The sequence below is a fragment of the Puma concolor genome, chromosome C1 (genome assembly GCF_028749965.1).
Source record: "Puma concolor isolate L17-30 chromosome C1, mPumCon1.1.hap2, whole genome shotgun sequence".
NCBI lineage: Eukaryota > Metazoa > Chordata > Mammalia > Carnivora > Felidae > Puma > Puma concolor.
Genome location: NC_141674.1, coordinates 66,444,871 through 66,466,252, shown reverse-complemented (window position 1 = coordinate 66,466,252; position 21,382 = coordinate 66,444,871). Strand labels below are relative to the sequence as shown.

The window sequence follows — 21,382 nt, the reverse complement described above, 5'->3', positions numbered from 1 at the left end:
GATGTATAATTTTTTCTCTTTTTTCCATCAGTAAAATGTCTCTTTTTCAGACCACAGATAAGTATAGGAGTCAGTGTGCATTTTGGAACTACTCACCTGACACCATGAATGGCAGCTGGTCTTCAGTGGGTTGTGAGCTGACATACTCAAATGAGACCCATACCTCATGCCGCTGTAACCACCTGACACATTTTGCAATTTTGATGTCTTCTGGTCCTTCCATTGTAAGATAATTTTCTGATCCATATTTATAAACCTGCCTATTTCCTTCTTTTTTCTTGGTTATTTCAGGAAAGAGAATTGATTTTTTGTGTTTCTTTGAGTGTAAATATCATATTTAGTTAATTGATAAAGCCCCAACATTATCTTTTTTTTAATCTTTGCTTTCTTACCTACCATAACCTAAAAAAGTCTAGGACTTATCCAGTCTATAATAGCTAGTAGACTGTATGTTAAATATCTCTCCATTGACTCTTATGTTGCTTTTGATGGGGTGTCAGGGAGAGGGGAAAATGGGTGATGGGCTTTGAGGAGGGCACTTGTTGGGATGAGCACTGGGTGTTGTGTGTAACCGATGAACCACGGAATCTACCCCCAAAAACCAAGAGCACACTTTACACACTGCGTGTTAGCCAATTTGACAATAAATTATATAAATAAATAAATAAATAAATAAATAAATAAATAAATAAATAAGAAAGACATGAAAAAACCATTTACATATTTAAATGTATCACGGTTTTTAAGGGCCTTTGCTTTTGTCTCAAAAGTTTATTTTTACCGAGTACAAATTAGGTAAAAATATTTGACATCTGGTCAATAAGTATTAGCATATTTATAACTAATGCAACGTTTTAATAATGTAGAAGCCTACAAGATTTTTAAACATGAAAATCTCTCTACAGTGAAAAGCTTCATGCTATGTATTTCATATCATTAATATCTTTCTTTTACATTATATAATTTCTTATTTTATATCTCTGTATCATAATTATCATTAAATATCAGGTTAGTTTCTACGTCTATCGAGAATCCATCAAATATATAAAGTGGCCAAATAGATCTACCTCACCATGTCAGTTATAAAGACTTTTTTTCCTGAATGTTAAGTGAGAAAAGAAGCCTCTACTCTGTATATAGAATATAAATATTCATCTGGCTAGAATAAAACCAACTTTTCTCATTTCAAAATCTTTCAGCTTTACTATTTTGATGTTCTATATATTCAGTATTTCTGATACCTTTGTTTAATGTGTTTTAGATGAATTGCTGCATAGAAATAAGACTTGTTATTACCATTGATAAATCTGTTTTAATTAACCATTTTCACATTACAATAATGAATTGCCTTTCTAATATCATGAAACTGATGACGATAACATTGTTAAACCATGTACTAATATACACTGTGCCCAGAAAAAAATCACTAATTACAGAACTTTTAAAGTGCTACATGATTTATATCATATTTCTCTGAATATTGAGAATTTTCAAAGGTACAAAATTTTTCTCATCTAAATGCACATTTGTATTTTTACATTTTATGAACATTTTGATTAATGTTACACCAAAAAGAAAGTTCATTATATGTTGTAGTTCCTTTGACAAGTTACTGAGTTATTCTCTTAACAGCTTTATTATTATTTTCCCTTAGGGTATTAAAGATTATAATATTCTTACAAGGATCACTCAACTAGGAATAATTATTTCACTGATTTGCCTTGCCATATGCATTTTTACCTTCTGGTTCTTCAGTGAAATTCAAAGCACCAGAACGACCATTCACAAAAATCTCTGCTGTAACCTATTCCTTGCTGAACTTGTTTTTCTGGTTGGGATCAATACAAATACTAATAAGGTATGTAGATCTCTCTCAGTCTATTTTTTTTTTCTAATTTTTTTCCCTAAATATACATGTCATAAAATCATGAATTGTAATTAAGAGCTTAATGAGCAAACATAGTATATATTTTGTTCCTAAGTGTTTTCTAAGTTTGCTAATGTTAACATAACTAAAACCTGCCTGTGAATTTCATTAGGCACAGTGTCCCTTGTTAGGATGAACCATTGGGACAAGTGAAAACTTTGCTACAAACTGAAGAAATAACCTTTTGGTTTGTTTTTTGGTTTGTTTGTTTTGCTGTGTTTTTACCTGGGCATTAAACAAAGGCAGAAGGGACAGAGCGAGAATTGGAAATTAAAAGTTTATCTTAACATAAAAGCAGCTGGGTTCATAGGTTGAGCTATGACAAATAGGCTCCACCTAGTCATTACACTTTCCTAACAACCTCTTTCCCACCATTATTGATCTAGGGCCTTACCAGTTTCTATATTGTATTAGTCTGAGTCCTCCTAGGAGCAGGCGTTAAAATGGGATTAAACGGGGTGCCTGGGTGGCTCAGTCGGTTAAGCGGCTGAGTTCGGCTCAGGTCACGATCTCAGGATCCGTGAGTTCCAGCCCCGCGTCGGGCTCTATGCTGACAGCTCAGAGCCTGGAGCCTGCTTCAGATTCTGTGTCTCCCTCTCTCTCTGCCCCTCCCCTGTTCATGCTCTGTCTCTCTCTGTCTCAAAAATAAATAAACGTTAAAAAAAAAAATTAAAAAAAAATGGGATTAAACATGCAGTAAATTAATTAGGCAGAATGGCTGAGAGATAATGGGAAGAGAGAGACTGGAGAGTCATCAGACCAAGACGCAAGTGAGTATCTGCATGAGAAGATGTGTAAAGGAAAGAAGGAAGGAAGGACAAGTAGGTGGAAGTGTTTGACACAGCAGTGCACTTTTCAGGAAAGTTCAGCATGGTTGTCAAGGAGTCCTTTGAGAAGACCTTGAGTCAAATCTGTGTCTCAAGAAGAGGAAGGTCTTAGTAGCAGCAGCCTATGGGAAACATGAACAGGGCAATGTCTTTCCTAGTGCAGCTTCTGGAGCTCTAGGTCAATTGCCCTCCCTGCAAGTGGAGATTGGAGAAGTGCATTCTCATGGCCACAAAACACTCAATTGTCTCCACATCGCCATCCTTGTAGAAATCTTTCAAGTATTGACACTAACCCCTAGATATCAAGGTTTTCTTCAGAAGTAGATACCACCAAACATCTATCTTAAATAGTATACACTAGACTATAAACTTCATAACTGTTTTTGTTGTTGTTGTTTTGCAGTGGTGCTCCCAACACCTGCCAATTTTATATACCACTCACTATCCTCCAATGCCTTATTTTTCCTTCAGTTTCATCCCCCCATTATCCTTTCCCTAAAACTATTCCTTAGAGTATTTTCAATTCTGTTTCACTTATCAAGTTTTTCTCCTTACTAAGCCATAGTTTAATCTCAATTCCTCACTAAAGTAGCTCCCAAATTTTGATTACCAGTGACCTCTCTGTTCCCAACTTTATATAGTACCCCCTAATATATTTTGTATATAATCTCATTATGCTTGGATTATACTCCTTTTTATTAAGTGCAATAGGTATGTAAGTGTGAATTATATTCCTTTTCCAGCAATAGATACTGTTAGTTCTATTAATACAGAAGTGTGTAACTACTTCTTTTTATATTATTTCTTCTAAGCCTAACTCCAATTCTATTTGTGAAGTAAATACTAATAAGTAATATTTAACTGAAATCCATCTTGAACTTACCTGATAATCTTACAGCTTACAGTGCTTCCATAATGAATTCTTTTTGTAAAATATATTATCCATTGTCCATTTTGTAAAGTCAATGTTTGTCATGATAATCAAGATATTTATTATATTTCATTTAGCATGGTATTAGCAATAATTTTCATTCTTTGAGCATGAATAAAATTGAGGAGGGTGAAGGCATCTCCAAAACAGAAATCAACTTAAATCATAACACAGAGATCACGTTTTACCTGTGACGAATCCCCAACGGATCCCATAATATAAATGTATAAAACTGTAACTCTCTCTGGACAAGACCAGTCACTTAGTTCTGTCACAGGATTGCTTCACAACTGGTGCTTCACATTGAAGAAGCTCACCTGGAAGTGGTACATCTTAAAAAACTGGCACTTGATGAGGATATTTTAATATGAGCAAGCATTGTATCAAGTGGCATAATTTACGGAGAAAATCAGGATGTTATGTTATGCTAATGTTAAAGCAAACCCTGCTTATGGTTCCTTTCTTTCTTTGGTTTCCAGCTCTTCTGTTCAATCATTGCTGGGCTGCTGCATTATTTCTTTTTAGCTGCCTTTGCATGGATGTGCATTGAAGGCATACACCTCTATCTCATTGTTGTGGGTGTCATCTACAACAAGGGATTTTTGCACAAGAATTTTTATATCTTTGGCTATCTCAGCCCAGCTGTGGTAGTTGGATTTTCAGCATCGCTAGGATATAGATATTATGGCACCACTAAAGTGTAAGTTAAGATGATCTCGTAAGTATTTGAAATGCAATTCTGAATATGCTTGTGTATCATTGAAAATGTTGCTTTGTGAAGTACATACAAACATATTTATAGATTTATTATTTACTTTTCAGATGTTGGCTTAGCACAGAAAACAACTTTATTTGGAGTTTTATAGGACCAGCATGTCTAATCATTCTTGTACGTATATTTAAAATTGGTTCAAATTCCAAACAGTGATGATCAAAATTGTCAGCAATCAGGCATTACTCTGAGAGAAAACAATAATTTTGAGCACTTTACAGTATATCATTTTTTAACATTTTACACATATTGCATCATTATTGAGAAAAAATACATGTATACACATTAAATTCAGAGGTACTAAAACTCATCTGCCTCTCCTGGAGGAGGATATATTTCTGCATAACATACAGGAAAAGCATTTTTCACTTATCAGTAATGTCTCAGCACACTTCAATACTGAGAGTTTGCCAACCAGCTGATAATCTGGCGTTTCAGATGTTTACGTTATTTAATCTTTTATCAATGATCAGTGATCTCTGAAGATTAGACTGTCATCTTTATAGTTTCATCATCTGTATGTACCCTGTCATCAAGAAAGTGATTTTAAACTAAATTGCGACATCAGAGACAAGAACCCACTATTTTTCATGAACAGACAAGTCATATATTGATAGTCCCATTTCAGTGAGGAAGAGGGCCTTTTAATTCTTATTGGAAGTGGTTTTTCAAACCTACAAATTTGGCGGGTGTTATGTTTTCCTTTCTGAATAAAGACATTTTTAGATATCTCAAGAGCATTTCTAAGTGCTGTTAAGTTTTCAGAGCCATTCTGAATATAATAGTTGGTCAATGAATCTGGGAGGGCTGACAAGGCTCTAGAATGGAGTGAATTGTCAATGGAGAAGCTGTAACAGTATTTTGGACAACTCTGTCACCTGTGTTTTGACCATAAGCTAGCCATCCTTTTTGAATTGTTTTTTTCTCTCACTCTTTCCCCTTGTGTTTTTATGGTTGTAAGGAAGCTGCTAAAGGGTGAAAGACTTGAAACGTAAAGCAGAGAGTTTCATCAGGGTTTATTTTTTAATGGTGTTGGGGAAACAGAGTGTATTCAGAGGCGGTATTTCCTAATCATCACAGAAAATTATTTCTAATTTTCACAGTGAATCTAGTAATATAACAAGAAATCATTAGCTAGATTTCAGCTAAAATAATTTCATAGTTTATTGTAATTCCAAAATTTTCAACCCACATGAGAAGATAGACTGCATGTTGTTCCTTTCCTGTATTTTTGTGCATTGCCCTGATAGGAGTATTTTGTATAAACACACTCCCTGTATATTCTGATTTTACTGATTCCCTCTCTACAGAATGGGCCATCTCTGGTACTGTTTTGTACAAGTGAAAGTTTTTTGGATCAGTAATTCTTATAATTAAGATAAGAAGTAGTGAGCTAGAAATTATAGTGACAACAAGAAAAATAGGAGTATTCTGCTCTTAAGGAAGAAATGGAAAGTGTTCCCTGAAATTGTTTTTTTTTTTTTTTTTTTTTACTTTTGCTTATGTAAGGGAAAAGATAACTTTGGATTATCTTATAGTAAAGTCCACAGACTTTAGATGGGCTTATCTAAAAATGAGTCCTACAAACTTTCCTAGATGCCTAAATGAATAACGTCACACTGTCCTAGGCTGGAATTAATGAACCAATTTATCTTCCATAGTTTCAGTATGATAATCATTCCATTTAACCAGACGGTCAGGCTACTTAAGAAATAGATGAGGCATCTCAGTTTTATTCTAAAACTGAATAATGTTTATCTTCTTCAGTATCTTTAAAAGCAGCAGAAATTCCTTAAATAATTATCAGATTGAAGTGAAGTCATTTATTGTTGTTATTCCCGGTTTTTCTGGCTAACACTGGCTTATTATTATCTTTGTTGTTGTTGTTGTTATTGTTTGTTATAATTTTATATTCAGCTATATGTTGTAATTGTTATTATTCTGCTCTATGACACACTGTTAAGTGAAACACATCCTGTCATCCCAGAATAGTATACATCTCTAGTTCAGAGATGAAGTAAAAGAAATATTGGGAACCAAACATCTGAAAACAGAGCCCCTAACAGTTTGGGCCTGACACCTCCCATGGGTCTGTTAAAGAGACAGTAGGACCAGCTGTAGCCTAGTAAGAGGACTGGAGATGGGGGCCTCAGGGGTAGTGTCTTAGAACTGGGAGTCCTTGGCCTTTGCAGGAGTGCAATGTTCTTTTTGAAAAGCTTTTCTTTTTGCTGCCAATAAAAAAATGTTAAGTGCTCCCCTATATTTTGAAGACAAGTTGTGGATGAGTACTCCAAAAGGTTTGCAGAATAGAATCAGAAATATAGTAAGAATAGGGGCGCCTGGGTGGCTCAGTCAGTTAAGCATCTGACTTTGGCTCAGGTCATGATCTCATTGTCTGTGAGTTCAAGCCCCGCGTCTGCCTCTGTGCTGACAGCTCAGAGCCTGGAGCCTGTTTTGGATTCTGTGTCTCCCTCTTTCTCTCTCCTCCCCTACTCATGCTCTGTCTCTCTCTTCTCAAAACTAATCGTTAAAAAAATAATTAAAAGAAAAAGAATTATAGTAAGAATAAAATTATCATTCTGATTCCAGATTGAATGCCAGCATGACTGGATTTTCATGTCTCCTTGATATATAAGAGCAGAGTATAATGATCCAGTATTGGCACGCCTGGGTGGCTCAGTCGGTTAAGCGTCCAACTTTGGCCCAGGTCGTTGAAACCACGCGCTTCGTGGGTTCAAGCCCCCCGTCAGGCTCTGTGCTGACAGCTCAGAGCCTGGAGCCTGCTTCAGATTCTGTGTCTCCCTCTCTCTCTGCCCCGCCCCTGCTTGCATTCTGTCTCTTTGTCTACCAAAAATAAGTAAATATTAAAAAAAAATGATCCAGTATCTATGAGAGCTTGACATATATCCCCTGACTTTGGGCCAAATCTGAACATAGAGACTAGACCTGCTTTTTTCAGAGTTTCCTGCAAGCTGCATGTTTACCAGAGTATCCTTTGACATCAGGGATGGAAGGGATCATTATATAGCATGCCTAGGAATAAAATGATGAAAGAACATACACAACTTCAGCTCTTGTATAAACACAGGAAACTTAGAGAAGTGGACAAAAGTTGTAGGGTTGCCTAGAAGGTTGCCAGGTCAAAGTGAAGTTATGCACAACTCAGAGAATGGGTTGAAGAAAGGTGAGGTTAAATGGTGGCATGACTGCCCTTCTCTGAAGAATAGAAAGGGCCAAAATGGAAAGGAAATACTATAAACACTAAGAAAATCACATATACCTCTAAGTAGTGGCCATCACATAAGCCAAGATTACCAGCAATAATAAAAACTAAACTAAACCAAAGTGATGTCATGAAGCAGAGGAATTGAGCTTTATCAGTGAAGGGACAGCATGAGAGAAGCAACTATGCTGCTCCACACTCATCTACATTGATGTACTGAATGGAAAGTCATTATCCTATGTTTGGGTATATTCTGGTAGGTAAGGATGCCAAGCCATACAGTTAAGTTCTCCATGTTAATTAGGTGGTATGGGCATGAGGGGAGAAGAGAAAATATAAGAATTATCCCCTGCTCACTACAGTATCAATGAGGATAAAGCAAGACAAAACAAATGACAAAGAACAATACATAATAAAATAGAAATGATGGATAAGATGTGGGCAAGATTAATATGGGCCAAGGTAATCATTCAACAAATCTCCATTGAGATGAATGAACTTGTTTGTAGAAGGGGAAAGAAGCAAATTCCGCTTTACATACAGCAGATTTTTAATGTGAATTTAAGTTTCTAACAAGAGGCCCCATAAATATGCCAGATTTCCTTTGAAGGTAAACAAAGAACACAGACAAATGGTCATCACTGTGTGTAAGACAATGCCAGAAATAACAAAATTATTATCATCTGGCTGTTACTAAGAATATTCGATTATTGTCATTTCATGGCTTCATCACTTCCTAGTCTGGATGCCATTAATTATTTATCAGATTTTCCTCCATAAACTTATCCATTTCTCCTCTACTTTCAGAATCAAACTATTGCTATCCCTTCCTAAGATTCTAGTATTAATAATGGGAATTTTTTAAATTTACAGTTTATTAAACAACTCTCATTCATAGCTAATACTCAATCTCCTTAAATCACTCACATTGTTATCATCTATCCCATGTTATAACTAACAAAAAATAGGATTTGATTCAAAATGTTAAGTGATTGGCTCAAGGCTCTAAGTCTACAAATAAATATTGATACAAAAACTTGAAACTAGAGCCTACCTTTCCATTTTATCTTGCCTCTCTTGCAGTTGCCTTATCAACTTACATTTCTGCTGCCATTATCAATTTCATTTTAACCTTCCCATAATAAACTGCCCCCAACTCAGCTCAAACAATAGCAACTATTAAAAAAATAACATTGATGTTAAACCTCATTTTATTCCTGATATTACCCTAATCATTCTCCATGTTTTAGCACATTTAATCTAATCCTTCAAACAACTCAAATATGACTGTATGTATGTATTTTATTTTGAAGTTGGAGAAAATGAGACATAAAGTGATTACACAACTTGCTTAACAGCTAGTAAGCACCTGAGCTGAAACTCACATTCATGAAGTTGAACCCATGGCCTGCTTTCTTGATTCCAGGGCTGATATTTCCCTTTGTCTATCGCCCAAATTCTAGAAGCTGGAATGTGAAGTTCTCAGTAATTTAGCTGAATCCCGCCTATTTCCAGCCTGTTTTCACACTGCATATTCCCACAAAACAACTTCCTCAAAAACGTCATCCTTGTTAGATATTCTTGGATATTTTCTTGTTCCTTTGCACTCCAATAATCCTACCACCTTGCAGTTCTGCCTGAAATCGTATCATTAATTAACACAGGACGTGATGGAAACCTTTCCAGATTTGCAGCCAATCTCTCTCTCCAACATACATACCATAGAATTTTTATTCAAACTCTCTATAGTACTTTTAATGCTCTGTTTTGTTGCACACAGTAATTTTCCTTATGCGTTATGCTACCCATCCCCTACATCCAAATTCCCAAACAGAGCTATGAGTTTCTTGATTTGCTGACCATATGTTGCTCAATAATCAGTGTCATTTTGTTGCACAACCTTAGGGGCCGCCTCCGGTCAGTAAATTACAATCACTCTTTACAGAGCAACACTCACATTGCATTTTCTATAAACCCTAGACTGTCAAACAGGCTCTTTTGGCCACCCAGAATATAGAAGTATTTAGTAAGTCCTTAATAATTATCTGTATATTTCAATTAATCCATTAATAAAGACCACAGTAATAAATGGGGCAGGAAGAAACACCATGAGATCCTTCTAAAGCTGCGTGACTGCTCTGTGTCCTGGATGCCCAACACCTAAAATGAAGGTATCAGTGCCCACCCTATACAATAAGGCTATGGTAAAGCAAAAAGAAATGTTTTAGGAAAGGCATCCATTCTTTAAACTTAAAATGCGAAAATGCACAATAATTTGGAGGATGATTTTTGGCTCTCTTATTTATACGTTTTGTATTAGAAAATAAAGACTAATTTTAAAGCCATGGTTTGCACAGTAAAAAAAAAAAAAATGTATGCAAGGAAAGGTATGTTTGGCCAATACTGTGTATTTGTGTGTATACGTATATAATACATATATGTGTGTGTGTGTGTGTGTGTGTGTGTGTGTGTGTGTATTTAAGCATAAATCCTAATTTTTAAAATATTGGTGAAGATGTGGCAGCATTTAATTATGGCAAGATAAGATTTAACATACGTGCCTGTTACTTTTTGGAATGTGTTAAAAGTCTCTAGAACACTCTGCCAGACAAAGTTTAACTGAAATTGAAACAAAGTGTAAAATATCTTAAAAGCAATAAAAATTTCATAGAATAAAAAGACAGGATGAAGACAAAATGTAAGCGAAACTTCAAATGTAAATAGATAAATTAGTGTTGATTCTGTTATGCTTTGCCTTTTAAACGAGTTATACGATTAATTTCGTGACTTACGCTAAACAAATCTGGGAGGACGTGCACTCCGGGGTAGACATCTCTGTAGAACAATGGCAGTACTTTTCATTCATACATGGAATTCTTGCATTTCTTCTGTAGGGACTAGGTCCTGCAAATGATGTTTGCTTGTTTTTATGAATGAAACCTGAAGTACGTCAGGTTTGGGATTATAATGTAAAATGCCTTTAAGACAATATGTAAATGAGTAAGAACTGAATTCGAATCAGCATTGGTGGCTTTTTCTACCCCCAGGTATGTTGCTTCAAAAGAATACTCAAGCTTTTAATCTCCTCTGATAAGTGTTAACGATTTAGGTATTTGAGGAGCAACATTTTCTGCATTGATCAAATGAAAGTATTTCCTCAGGTGTTGACTCATTAATATTAAGGATCTCTTAGAAATTGGAAGTATAAACCAGTGACCCCTCGGATTCTATCTAGGAATCGCTACATTTAAAATGTTAAGATTGTAACTATACATAAAAAGCCCTAGCCATGCTTTTGAAAGATGGAGCTGTACAAGAAAGAGGCTTCTAAATCTTTGTAAAGCAAGCTGCAAACTGAAGATAATTTCCATAATTCATTTCTTTCTTCAATATTTTTAATCTTTAATGCTGAATCCTTTCAACTAAAACTGCACAAGCGATTAGATTCAAATACACAAATATAAAAAAAGAGTTGGTGAAAATAATTTAACTTTTAAGTAGAAATTGAAGTTTCCCATAGACATGTTCAGTATTGAAGAATAGAATTTGCTTGATTGAGGCAAATACTAATTAAGCTATGTCCAAATAAGGCATTTTCTTTTAAAAATGGGAGCTTCCATTTGAATTTAAATCACAACCCTTATAATTGAGTGTTTCTGTATTACTACTCCTAGCCCCTTCCTATTAGGTTTGCCCAGATTTCCACTCAGTTCTTTGTAGTGGCCTCTTCTAATTGTTCTTTCTATGTCTGCAATCTCTTAATTCCCTTTCACCAGGAAATGCCTATTAAAACCTCCTCAAAAGTGAATTCGTCACATAACCCTTACACAAGAGACAATGTCCATGTATGTTTATTATTGTGTGAGCTATTCATATTACATTTTTTAATTTCACAGACTGCCCAATCTTCAAACAAATGCATATATTATAAAACAATATAAAGTAAAAAGTGGATATTTTATCCCACACTCAATATTTTTCATAACCACTTTTTCTTAATATTTGCTCTGCTTCCTTCCAGACCTTTGGTATGTGCATGTATATGTGCACACACATTTCACATACACATTTATACAAACTTAAGCAAAAAATTTGATTACAAATAAAAAAACCCTGAATCGTTTATAACCCACAATACGTCATATTCATCTTTCTTTGTTATGATATGCAATTCTACCATTTTATCATTACATATTGTGTATATTATGCTTTAAATAATTTTACCACTTATTGATGAATTTCTAATTTGTACCTAATATTTTCTTATTATAAATAATACTGCATGCACAGGGAATTCTTGTTCCAATATCGTTACATACGTCCATTACATAAAATTGCTAAGAAATGCTTCTTAGGAGTAGAAATGCAACAAAACACAATGTTTTAAATTTACGAATGGTCTCCAAAATATTTACTTCAGTAGATACTTATACCAACAATATTTGAGGATGTCCCTTTTCTGTCATTTTTGCCAACAGTAGATATTACTATTTACTATAGTGTCTGTACAGCTGCCCTGGAATATATAAACCCAAGGGAAGGATTATGATAGACCGGGGTTCTGCAACAATGGCACTGCTGACACTTTGGACCAGATCTTGTGGGAAGACCTATCCTCTGCATTATAGGAAGCGTAGCAGCATCTCTGGCTTCTACTCACCAGATGCCAATAGCACTGCTACCACAGCTGCCTGGACATGACAACCAAAAATGGCTCCAGTACAGCCAAACATCCCAGGGGAATGATATCCCTGATCCTCTCCATTAGGAACCACTAGTCTAGACTTGGACATTAAGCATCTTCTATAGGAGTGCGTTTGGCAGCTTTCTTTAAACAACAAAAATATTTAAAAAAAAGAATTAAAATCGTAACTTGGGCAATGTCCTCTAGATAACCCCGCTGAAGCTATACTGGAAACACTAGCCATTGTATATTTTACATGTTATGGATAACAACACAGACATTTCATTACATCTTTTAATTTAATACCATCGTGTTTGTTAGATGCATCTTTTAGTGACCTCTGTGGTTCAAGGCATTTTACAATTCTGACCTTTTCTTCATATTACATATTAATAAGCATTTCAGTGCCTGTAACATTTTGTTACTTTCTTTTGTATTATTCCAACCTTCTTGGAACAATAGTAGCTAGAGTTTAAAAAAGAAAAAGTGGAGTTTTAAAACAATACTTAACATAAATAATACATTTGTAGTTTTCAATGCATTCTCATACGTGGAAGTTATATTCTTACCATCTCAGATAATCTCCTTGGGATTTGTACTAACAAAGTTTCATAAAAATTGAATAACTTTATAGAAATTAGAGATCCAAAAAGAATACTGGAAAAAATATCCCTTGGGTCTCTCAAGCCCAATTAGAAAACACTGGCCAAGGTGAAGCTCATCACTGGTATTTTGTTTTATAAATATAGCTTTACAGTGAGGGATGTTACATCATGATATAGTGAAAGTGAGTTGGTAAAGCAAGGTATCATTAGAATTATTATTCACTTCACATTTGTATAGTCTTTTAATCTTTACAAAACCCTTTTAACACCTCAGTTAATCCTCACAAAAAGCTTTGGCAGTACAACAAAATGTAAATAGTAATAGCATTTAGTAAGAGATAACGTGTACTAGATTTTCACTAAATCTATTAACTATAACCTTGACTTATTTATAAATCCCTATGGGGGTTCTGCTATTTATAACTTTTTCAAGTATACCAATTCCTTGAGAACTGGTTATACTAAAGCAAATTATGTACATTCTTATGTGGGCAACAGATAAAACCTTCTACAACAGATAAAAGCTTCTACTCACTTAAACTTGGCCAAAAGTTTAGTACTTGTTCTGATCATTGTTGTACCTCTGATCTAACTCTGAGCATAATACAATCTCCTTGCCGACATTGTTGGTTGGTCTGCAACAAAAATGAGCCCTTCTTTCAATCAATCTTTATTAGCATTTGCAGAAATCTTATTCCACACATGAGAAAATATTTAATCTTTCCTGTAAGTATTTATTATAACCCTCCATCTCCTTCATTATTCTCTGCAAAATACAAATGACTCATTCTGAGACCATGGACTATCTGTGTGGCTGTGTCTTGATTTCTGTTTCTCATATGTAAATGCTGTCATGTCTAGTTTCAGATTTTTCCAAGAAAGGAACATTTAAAATTCCTTCTGATGAAGAAAGCATGCCTCCCAATGACATCTGATCAAAAAGAGACCCCAAGTTGTTCACTATTAGGGCGCAGCCTTTAGTCATTAGAGCTTAATTCACACTTATTTGGGTAACAGGCACCATTTTGTCTGTACTTTAAATGAGAACTAAGGTTTAGCAAGCTTAGGCAATTTACTCAAGATTACCCAGCTACTGAGCGGTACAGACAAGCTCATGTTTTCCAGATTCATGTTCTGCACCTTTTCACTACCGCATGTCCTTCCCTTCTGAAGGTTGCAGATTTTTGTTAGGTCCATGAAGATCTTGTTCTCTCTTCCAGATTCTGGCAAACTGTCTTAGGGTTGAGTTGTGAAAGATCTAGCAACTACAGAGTTTCAGAAAATTATTCACAAAATTTCAATTCTTTATTTTGCTTGTGAAGGTGTCAAAATAAATTATTTTCCATATTGTTGAAAATGAGGGAAATCTTGGCCCTTATAAATATCTCTTCCCTCATTTTGTTTTGCTTTATCTAAATCTTGCCAAGAATATCCAACAACTAACCAAAATACCTTACCTAACATCCTGACTATATCAGACTGCAGATCAGTATGTGGAATACAGATAGTATAGAGATTTACTGTTTCATTAATTCACATTCATCAGTAAGTAATTTCCAATGCCCTGTTTGACATCTAATTGCTCAAATTCCTTTTTCCATTTTCTGTCATTGAGAAGAAGCTAAAAGGTGAGTTTAATGCTCCACCCATTTTTAATTGTCCTTAATTTCATATTTCTAGTTAGAAGATTTATTTTTTTAGAAAAAAAAAGCCTTTGGGGTTCTTTGAAAAATTATTATGATTTTATTTAACTAATATTATTCTACCAATATAGGTAGTATTAAATCAAAATAAAAGTACAGATAGTACGAAAAGAAAAAACCTGGGAAAGAATAGGTACATCACTTTGAATATTTCAGAATAGGTCAAAACTTTATCAAGTATTAAATCCCCAGGTGAGGTTGTGCTAGAAAAACTAAGGAGATGTAAATGGAGACAGTTGCTCTCAAAAAGTGCATCAGGTTTGGGTGCCTGGGTGGCTCAATCAGTTAAGCAGTTAGGCATCCAACTTTGGCTCAGGTGGTGAACTCGCGGTTTGTGGGTCGAGCCCCATGTTGGGCTTTGTGCTGACAGCTCAGAGCCTGGAGCTTGCTTCAGATTCTGTGTCTCCCTCTCTCTCTTCCCCTCCCCTGCTCGCACTCTATCTCTCTCTCTCTCTCTCTCTCAAAAATAAATGAACATTAAAAATTTTTTTAAATAAAAAAAGTGTATCAGGTTGACATGTATAAACAATTCTAAGACAACACACATTAGTGTACTTGAGGTAATATTTTGGAAAGGCAAAGCTGAACATCTTTCCACCCCTTGTTTACCTCTTTCTTGGCTTTATTGCTCTTGGAGTCAAATCTAAAATCTTTAACAAAGCCTACAGTAAGGGTGACCATATTCACTTACTTATCACCAAAATCTGTACCTTTTTAGGTTCACTTTTAGTGAAAGTAGGTAACGAAAAATCATTCAGATTGGGTTCATTTTATTGATGGACCCATAAAACAGCTCCAATCAAAAATCTATTTTCAAAAGTAATTTTTTTGACACAACAGTGGTTTTGAATAGAGCACTGTGTGACTGACAATGATGGCCATTTTGAAACCTTCTTCCACTACACCCTGATGACAAAGGAGAAAGCTGTCCCTAACCACTCATGTCTGAGCCTATTTGAGCAGAAGGGGCTGTTTATGCTATATCTGGACAGAGTCTGGAGAGGGAGGTGGGATATTACTGGTTATCTTCCATGTTTGAGCACATGTGAAAGTCAGAATGGTCACTGCAGATGTGACTCTCACACAGTGCCCCAAGAGACATGACAGGGTAGAAGTGGAGATTACCAAACATACTGGGCTTATTTTAATAAGATGTAAACAAAAAAAGCTCGGACAAATGCTAATCTGAACAGAACACTGGGCAACAGGCGTTAAAAATACCGTGCCCAGCTAACAGGCATAAAGTGGACACTTTACTTTGGGGGCACTGCCCCTGTCAGCCACATGACCCTCCCATGGGATTTTGTGTTTTAATCACACTGCCTGCTTTACATTTTCTGAGCAGTGCTTCGTACCTTCCCATCTCAGCACCTCTGCACTAAAATGGCTCCCTGTCGCTTCCCTCCCGCCATCCCTTCATCTAGGTAATTCCTGTTTGTCTTTCAGATATCAACTCGAAAAACACTTTCTGAGGAAAGTACTTCCTGACTCATTGATCCGTAGTGTACTTTTTTGTGTTATATGACTTCACAGAAACTCACTTTTTAAAAAATTGTTTTCCTTAATTTATAATTACCTATGTATTAGTGTGAATAACTGATTAGTAATTGATTCATATGTTTCCTCCAGGAGACTATAAACTCTGAGAGTAAAGCAGCTTTATGGATTTTCTCTCACTGTATTATCCTTGAGGTTTACCAGGTAGTTATCACTCAGGCAATAATGCTGGGTAAATAAATAAATGATGCAGCAAGCACAGTATTTAGTCAAAAATCTTCATTCCTTTCCCCCAAAAGGAAATTTAAAGAAATCATCACCACCGCAGAAATGGGATTATTTTGAGAGGACTTCTCCAAAGAGATAATACCTGAAGCATTCCTTAGAGCACATCACTTTTCCTTCATTTCTTTTCTCCTTAGAAATGACTGTTATATGTATCTGTCTGCATTGATCTCTCTATTTAGGGTATGCTTTCACTCAGAATTCTAACATTGGCATTTTATGTTTAGCTGAATAAAGTGAGGTCCTGGCCAAATACTGTGACAGATTTTCAGAAGCCAACTGGTAAAAAGTATACAACGTGGGTTCTTTCTGTGCCCTGGATTTCTAACATTGACATGAAGATACTGATGCCAATTCTATATACAGAGTTACTATAAGAAAAGAAATGAAATTAAAAGAATAAAAGCATCCTTCAAAAGTTAAAAAAGGAAAATTTTTAATAATTTGGAGACATTCTTATGACTCTTCTATTTTTACCTTTAAAATTGGCAATAACATCAGATACATCTTTGAATTTAATTGGGTAAGATATTTTAAATATAAGTTACAGTCAAATGATCTATATATAAGTTTATGTGTGTGTGTGTGTGGTGTGTGTATATAAATATTAAGTTTGTGTGTGTGTGTATTGTGTGTGTATGTGTGTGTAAACACACACTTTTTTTTTTTTTTTACTAACCTCTATCTTCTTTTTCCACAGTAAGTATACATAAGGAAATTATTTCCTTGCTTATATCTTAACAAGGGAGATTTCATCACCAGGTTTTCATTGTCACATTAAATGGAACTGTTATAAATGTTCTTCACATATAGTTTTTCTCATTTGCTTTTGTTACTTTTCTAATATCTTGCTACGGCTCATAACCATCTACAGTTGAAACCAGCTACAAAAATAAGCCCATGGAATTCACTTACACCCACGGAATCACTTTATTCTTCATGTTTATACATTTCTAGTACATTATACATTTCTCTCCACCTTTTGATTCCATTTTGAAGACAGTAAATTACTCTTTCAAACACTGAAAACAAGTTCGGCTATTGAAATATTCCTAATGGAAACATGTTAAAAATACAGAGTGTGAATTTTTTAATGTCTAAGATGATTGTATATCAAGATGGGATTTTTAGGAGTGCCTTGGGTGGCTCAGTTGGTTAAGGGTCCAACTTCGACTCAGGTCATGATCTTGTGGTTTGTGAGTTTGAGCCCCACGTCGGGCTTTGCGCTGTCAGCTTGGAGCATGGAGACTGCTTCAGATCTGTCTCTGCTCCTCCCCCGATCATGCTTTCTCTATGAAAAATAAACACTAAAAAAAAAAGGATTTTTAGCCATAATAAAATGGAGCAATTATTCAGCAATTACTTGAGGGGATGTGGGAAGATATCTTCCGAATGAGGCCATATGCTTCCTACTTGTGATTAAGACTGTTGTTGTGGCTTACGTGCCCAAGACTGTGAATAATGAATATACATCATAAAATCCAAGGGTCTGCCCTTTCTGTTAGAGGCAAAATATTGCATATACTCCAAGGTATCCACACATAAAATAAAGGAGGTGCCACTTCATCATTTCTCTATGCAAAATTATTCCTTGAGGGTCATTACATTTTAATAATGTATAATATATCCCTCAGTTTCTATTGCTATATCTATTTATGGATAATAGATTTCTAATAAGATATTGTTTTGTCAAAATCTGCATGATGTGAAACAAAACAAATTTTTTAAATGTTTAATCAAATTAATGGTTGAATGCTTCTTCACATGGATCATAAAGGGTAAGTGAGATTTAGGTATTCCATCCTTCATCCTTTTATTCATTCAGCAAATGTTTATTGAGCATCTTTTATATACCAGACATAGTTCTAGGCCTAGGGAATATGTCAGTGAATAAAATAGAGAAAAGTCCTTACCCTTATGAATCCTGAATTCTAGACCAGGAGTCAGCAACGGCCACAGTCCACAGTCTGTTGTTATAAATTTATTTATTTATTTATTTATTTATTTATTTATTTATTTTTTACTGAGACACATTCACTTGTTTGTGTGTTGTCTAAGTCTGCTTTAATGGCATGGCAAAGTTCAGTGTTTGTAAGAGAAACCATATGGTCCTCAAAACTTAAGCTATTTACAACCTGTCCCTTTGCAGAAAAAAATTCCTGACCTCTATTCTACACTTGAGTGATTTAAGAAAAGATAGCTATCCTCTCCCATAAAATATCCCAGAATATAATATTGGGTTCATGAAGAATATGTTTCTTATATTTAAGTTATCTGGTAATTTTATCTATAGATTGCCTTTTGAATTACTCCTACCTTTTCTATAAACCTTTGAAGATACCCAGATTTTTGACCTGGAAACTTCAGTTCTACCCTGGAGGAGTTTCAACAAAAAATAAGAAATTGTTTATATGAACAATAAATGTTTGACTTATTGTTGAATTATACTACATATTGTTGAAGTATTTATTTTGCTAACATTATTTTAGGGGAAAGTCCTGAAAGTGGAAAAAGATCATCTGTTTTCTATTGAGGTCATATTGCCCAAAATAAAGACTGAAAGGTATAAGTCTGATATAAGGTGATTTTTATAGGTCCAGTGAGACTATATCACAAAACAATTCTTATCCAAGTGTGGAGTAAATATGTTATATTTATCATTGGGCACATCAAATGTTGAGATAATTTGGAAGAACACATTTCTATATAAACATAATTGCCGTTAGTGAGAATAATTGATGTTCCTTGAGAATTTATATATTGAGCACTATTCTAAGTACTTTATATTATTTAACTTACTATACATAACCATTTATGATAAATAGTAATATTATCCATATTTTACATAGGACAAAGTGAAATACAAAGAGTTAAATAAATTGACCAGTAAATAAGTATCAGCACTAAAACTCAAACCCATGAAATGTAGCTCTGAGTCCATTTATCCTATTTATTTTGAAGTTGCTTCTGTTACTTTTTTTAAGTGTTTATGTATTTATTTTGAGGCAGAGAGCATGCAAGGGAGTGTGGGGCAGAGAGAGGGAAAGAGAGAATCCCAAGCAGGTTCAACACTGTCAGCGCAGAGCCCAGCGTGGGACTTGATCCCACAAACCTTGAGATCATGATGTGAGCTGAAATCAAGGGTCCAACGCTTAACCAATTGAGCCACCCAGGTGCTCCACATCTGTTGTTCTTTTCATACTGTCAAATTATATGTAAGGTAATGATCTCCAAATTTTTCAACTCAAGAGCCCATCAGTAAAATATATGTATCTTAATAAATAGTTTACATCTTGAAAAATTGTATATACTTAGTAGTTGCCTAATATGATCTGTCACATTATATGATATATACAATATATATTATTACACATTCTGAAAATATAAATTCAAAATTTTGAAGATAACAATGCTTCAATTTAATAATTCTCACTAAAATATTATTAGATTTTTAAATGGAATATTGATTACACTTTTAATACAGCAATCCAAAAGTGTAGATCTAAGTTCAGTTTAACACTTGGTTTTAATGGTTATCAGAACTGATACTTCACCAAGAGACATTAAATCTGTACTTTTGTGTGAATGTATAGCCAATAGATCACACTGAGTGCTCTGTTCTAACATTCATTTCTTCACATCTTCAGTAATGCTTTCTAATTGCACTTTGAAATAATATTACTAAAAGGAATGTGTATTTAAATGTATAAATGAATGCATTTAAGTTTGTGCCATATTATTTTCCAGATATTATTTCAATTAACGTACCTCATCATGGAGAGCAAAGCTGTTTTCCAATGGTGCATGACTTTTTAAAACTCGAAGTAGAAAACATTAAGAAACTGCTAAACATGTATTATTGACTTTAGAGAAATTATGTGTTGAATTGATTATTACTTTAAATATGATTGAAAATTGTGGATCTAAATGCATATTTCAAATAGCCCTCTTAATAATTTGAATTTTTAAATGACATTTTATCAAATCTGAGTAGATCTTTATGTATTTTAATTTGGTTGACTTACATGGACTTAGAGCTTGGATAGCAACTTACCATATAAGTAGAAAAATAGTCAGTTTTGTCATTGTCCCGTGTGTATATTTTTTATCAGGATTAATTTTAACCCACAGTATACTTGGAGACACTTTAGGTCCTAATTTTTTACTTTGTTCGTGTTACTTTGTTAAAACTACATAATGTTTTAAAACATATTCATGTTACTTTGTTAAAACTACATAACTACATAACAACAGGGGCAAACCTCTCTACCTTTAGGAACAAACACTCATCTTGCTGAATGGTTTGAGAGCATGAGTGTCATATATATTTTAAATAGTAAATCCTGGGGAGCCTAAGTGGCTCAGTTGGTTAAGCATCTGACTTCGGCTCAAGTCATGATCTCACGGTTCGTGGGATTGGGCTCTGTGCTGACAGCTCAGAGCCTGGAGCCTGCTTCAGATTCTCTGTCTCTCTCTCTCTCTGCCCCTCCCCTACTCACTCTTTCAAAAATAATAAATAAACATTAAAAAATAATAATAATAAACCTTTATTTTCCTTGGAAAAGTATCAACGGCAATTCTAATGTGTTTCTCCTATGTCCCAGTAGATTATTTCAAGGCATTCTACTTGACCACCAACATGGACCACATTTGAAGACTATCACATTCCTAGATTCTTTGATCACAGAGAACAGTGAAGACAGGCGTCTCCACTAGGGGATCACTGGCATAACGCACTAAATCCTACTCACATTTACAAGACCTTCACCACTGATGTCTTGACTAAGTTCAATGAATACTAATGGCAGACAGCTGAGCATGTCACTACTCATTGCTGTTTCACTCTTCTACTTTTGACCATTTTTAAAATTAAGTAACTATTAGCAGCTAATATAATAAATGTCTAAACATTTGAGTTTGTGAAATTT

The 21,382-nt window shown here is 34.7% G+C and overlaps 1 protein-coding gene across 3 annotated transcripts in view; it reads left to right on the top strand.

Moving 5' to 3' along the window:
- The window catches only part of ADGRL4 (adhesion G protein-coupled receptor L4), a 110,486-nt gene that overhangs the window by 76,743 nt on the left and 12,361 nt on the right, over window positions 1-21,382 (top strand). For 2 of the 3 annotated variants that reach the window (XM_086717370.1, XM_086717371.1), the window contains 4 exons: window positions 51-224; window positions 1,655-1,858; window positions 4,165-4,385; window positions 4,508-4,574. In XM_086717370.1, the coding sequence (XP_086573496.1) occupies window positions 51-224; window positions 1,655-1,858; window positions 4,165-4,385; window positions 4,508-4,574 (666 nt within the window). Of the gene's footprint in view, window positions 1-50; window positions 225-1,654; window positions 1,859-4,164; window positions 4,386-4,507; window positions 4,575-21,061; window positions 21,368-21,382 lie in introns of those variants that run through there. The other variant, XM_086717372.1, reaches the window with a different exon arrangement.